This window comes from Priapulus caudatus, unplaced genomic scaffold (assembly GCF_000485595.1).
Source record: "Priapulus caudatus unplaced genomic scaffold, Priapulus_caudatus-5.0.1 Scaffold3760, whole genome shotgun sequence".
In the NCBI taxonomy this organism is placed as follows: domain Eukaryota; kingdom Metazoa; phylum Priapulida; class Priapulimorpha; order Priapulimorphida; family Priapulidae; genus Priapulus; species Priapulus caudatus.
Window position 1 is genome coordinate 7,373 of NW_014580821.1, and position 4,431 is coordinate 11,803.

General features: G+C 42.5%; 1 protein-coding gene across 1 annotated transcript in view; it reads left to right on the plus strand.

Moving 5' to 3' along the window:
- Positions 1–657: 657 nt before the first annotated feature.
- LOC106819588 (26S protease regulatory subunit 7) overlaps positions 658–4,431 on the plus strand; it is a gene marked incomplete at its 5' end in the record, with an annotated part of 5,834 nt that continues 2,060 nt past the window's right edge. Inside the window, 7 exon segments of the mRNA XM_014824200.1 lie at positions 658–695; positions 1,053–1,134; positions 1,537–1,628; positions 1,856–1,995; positions 2,253–2,325; positions 2,739–2,834; positions 3,234–3,398. Of these exon segments, the coding sequence (XP_014679686.1) occupies positions 658–695; positions 1,053–1,134; positions 1,537–1,628; positions 1,856–1,995; positions 2,253–2,325; positions 2,739–2,834; positions 3,234–3,398 (686 nt within the window).

A 4,431-nucleotide genomic window follows, 5' to 3' on the forward strand; every position in this document is an offset into this window, starting at 1 on the left:
GAATTAAAATAAACTAAAAAATGAAAAAGGACCCACAAAACAACGGCTTTTGATAAACCAGATAATATACTTTAGACAATGACTGAGTTTGTCGTTGTTTGGGGGTAAATTAACTCCCTTATACGCATTTTTTAGTTTATTTTAATTCCAGCCTCGTTTCCACGCCGAATTGAATGGGGTTGTAATAAAACCCGTTTTTAATCAACTTCCCCTACAGAGACTTTTAGAGACTTTTGATATGTTATAGAGGACATGTTCCTGAGTACGAAACCGTTGAAAAACCTTCTTTTGCAATTAGTCCCAGGTTGAGCCCTTTTTTCTCATAAAATGCCTGGACTAAAAAGTAATTCGATGGTCACAGGTGAGTTAGATCCTTTGAATAGTTATACATCGTTGTATATTCTAGCTAAAATTGCTTCTAGCTAGAATATATTATTCTATTACCTTCATATACACATGGATCCATGCATGCACATACTACACACATACACATGTTTTATGATTTTAGAGATATGGTCATAAGAACGATAGATGGTGTGCATGCAAGTGATAATTTTGCTACTATCTGTGAGCTACCAGTACAATATCTGGTTTGGCAGCCATGGATTTTTAACTTTTCGTTTTGACCTTGTTCTATCCAGTTTACATTTATTTCAGCTCTGGATGAAGGCGACATAGCTCTACTGAAGACTTACGTAAGTTAACAACCCATTCCCGGATGGCATTTATGTGTAATCAGTCACTCTCTTCTATTAGCTTTTGCATAATTTTTTTCTGAGGTTAGCTTCTGATGCAACACGCCTTAGGTAGTTTCTATAGCGATACGCCTCGGCCCTTGATCCACTATTTCGAAAACACTTGTTCACAAATCGCTTCGTCACCACATAGCACTCCACTTTATTGTACTGTTTTGTCCCAAAATCCCTACTATATCATGGCATTGGATTGAAGCGAATTTCTTTATAAGCCAATCACAACACAGCACTTGTACAATTGTACTTCATGCAACTAAGAATGGCACTGTTATATGTAATTTAATATCCAATTTACAGGGTGCTGGCCAGTACAGTGCATCTATTAAACAAGTTGAAGATGACATGGCAAGCATTGCTAAACGCGTAAATGAACTAACAGGTGAGATTGATACTGACCTACTCCACATGCATCTGTGCATACTATATACTGCATCAAGTGATTGTTGGGGTAATAATGAAATGTGTTCATAGTGCAAGTTAAAACTAGACTAGGAACAACAAGCAATTGGATGAGAATCAATTATTTAGCCGTACGTGCTCAAATGTTCATGTATTTAATTTTATCATTCTGCTACGGGACTTTGAAATCAAAGCATGTCATATACAATCTATACTACAAAAACATCTAATAGTTGCATGAACACACAACTATAAACATGTATGATTCAAGGGCATTATAGGTTTTGTTGTGAAGTCAATGCAGATTGATCAATGTGATCAAGTGCCAATGATGTATGTCAATGCCCGGGACCCGTATGCATTATGTCATTACAATTTACAGGTATAAAGGAGTCTGACACAGGGCTGGCACCTCCAGCCTTGTGGGATTTAGCTGCAGACAAACAGACACTTCAGAGTGAGCAGCCTTTACAAGTAAGCTCTGATGTGACTGCATCTGCACTTCAGTGACACAGTGATCGGTTTGATTTTAATTATAGATTTGATTTTTTGATAGTGATCGGTTTTTCCATTGTCATTGTATTTTTAATTATTGTTGTTAGGTAGTATTGATCTCATTTAACAGCATCGGGATGATAATGGTCTACACCCTCACCATTCTATGTACTTATTGAGTGACACTTGGATTACACATTAATTAGGTGGCCAGATGTACGAAGATCATCAATGCAGATTCCGATGATGCCAAGTACATCATAAATGTCAAGCAGTTTGCCAAATTTGTTGTGGATCTAAGTGACCAAGTGGCACCAACAGACATTGAAGAGGGAATGAGAGTAGGGTAAGGTGTAGGGCGACTAAGTCAGATTAAATGAGAAAAGGGATATATCTTGTAGAATAATTTGGAATAAGAATGTGAGTATTAGAAAGGGTTGGAGGGAGGGAGGGTGGGGTAGGGCGAGGTATATGGTCCCATAACCATGTGGGTATGTACTAAAATGATTACAAAACGAATTATTATCGTAAGAACTACATGAGACCTGCAGATTCGTATGTATCGCTCACTCCACATACTTACAGCATTTTAATGTTTTTCAGTGTTGACAGAAATAAATACCAGATCCACATTCCACTGCCCCCAAAGATTGACCCCACAGTCACTATGATGCAGGTAAACTGACCGTCTCTATAGGGTTCTTAACCTGTGTGGTCCATGCGTGGATGGGCTTCAGGGGGTCCGTGAACCAGGTGCATGCAGAATTTTGTGTTTATGTGCTTATGTGCATTTTTCTGGGAAGGGTCCGTAGCTTTCACCAGATTCTCAAAGGGGTCCACGACTCAACAAAGGTTAAGAACCACTGCTATAGATTGTTGAACGTAGTGAGGTTGGCCAACATTGGAGAGTGTTGCAAAGAAAGTGTGTGATGGGAGAGCTATTGTGGGATGAGACTAAACTCACAGTTAGAGTAATGAAGGGTATTCTAGATAACCTGTTAATTCGTGCAAATTAAGGATTACTAATCATTAAGATTATGCTCGTTAATCCCGCTGCTGCCTCTAATGCATTTGCTTTGAATTTCGTAGGTGGAAGAGAAACCAGATGTGACATATAGCGATGTTGGAGGCTGCAAGGAGCAGATAGACAAACTGAGGGAAGTTGTCGAGACGCCGTTGTTGCATGTAGGTAGCCCCGTGCTGGTTGCCTCCTTGGCCTGGTGCAGGAATTTACACAATAGAAAAATCGTCTGTCTTTTCAGTCAAGAATGGTGGCCCAGGGTGGTAAAAACATGACTCGCGTTTGAATTGAGGTTAAAGTCGGAAATCGAGTTGGGGTAAAGTTAGAGTTAGCAATAGTGATTTATGTAACTATACCAGTTACCTAATCTTCACCTTAAGCCTAACCTCATGGCAGTCGAGGTGAGTGATGAGTTAGTTTCCGTAACTAGTGTAGCAGATAGCGTCAGAAAAGTAAAAAAAAAAATAGTTACTGTACACTGGCGATGTTTCTGTTCCCAACGAATAGCTCGTGTAATGCCTGCAATAGTAAAAAAATCCGGATATTACGGACTTGCCTTGCAGCCGGAAAGGTTTGTGAATCTCGGAATAGAACCACCGAAGGGTGTGCTGCTGTTTGGTCCCCCCGGGACAGGCAAGACACTGTGCGCTCGTGCCGTCGCCAACAGAACTGACGCTTGCTTTATTAGAGTCATCGGTTCAGAGCTGGTGCAGAAGTACGTCGGAGAGGTGAGATTATTGTGTTGTGTAAACGTGTAGTTACATTATGACCTATTCTCCGTAGTGTGTTCTTCGTTTCTACGCTCGCGTCTCGGCATTGTGTTAACGTGGCACTCTGCTCTTCACTGCAACACCATGGCCATCGACTATCTTTTGTGCCATGTTGCCCTGGCTACCCACACTCGTGTGCATTGTTACCATGCTTGTCTGCCATCTTCCGTGTAGGGAAGCACCAGTTTCAAGTGCTTACACGCTCTCATTCAGATGCTAAAACTATACAGTAAGTTCTTACCAGCCAGTCTGTAGCTGTAATGGTGAGATTGTGTTGATCTGTGGGTGAGTGTCTGTGTGTTTACGTCTTGCAGGGAGCAAGGATGGTCCGGGAGCTGTTTGAGATGGCTCGTGGCAAGAAGGCCTGCATCGTGTTCTTTGACGAAATTGATGCTATAGGAGGTGAGTGAGAGAGAATGCACGTCGATCTTTATTTGATTTCTTCCGGGAGGACCAGGATAGTGACTGGTTATGATCACAGATGCAAGTATTCACAAGGAAGAAAAACAAAAAGGGTGAGGGACATAGGGAAGCTATAGGGACATGGGGAAGGGTGAGGGACATAGGGAAGGGTGAGGGACATAGGGAAGCTATAGGGACATGGGGAAGGGTGAGGGACATAGGGAAGCTATAGAGGCATGGGGAAGGGTGAGGGACATAGGGAAGCTATAGAGGCATGGGGAAGGGTGAGGGACATAGGGAAGCTATAGATGCATGGGGAAGGGTGAGGGACATAGGGAAGCTATAGAGGCATGGGGAAGGGGGAGGGACATAGGGAAGCTATAGAGGCATGGGGAAGGGTGAGGGACATAGGGAAGCTATAGAGGCATGGGGAAGGGTGAGGGACATAGGGAAGGGTGAGGGACATAGGGAAGCTATAGAGGCATGGGGAAGGGTGAGGGACATAGGGAAGCTATAGAGGCATGGGGAAGGGTGAGGGACATAGGGAAGCTATAGAGGCATGGGGTAGGGTGAGGGACATAGGGAAGCT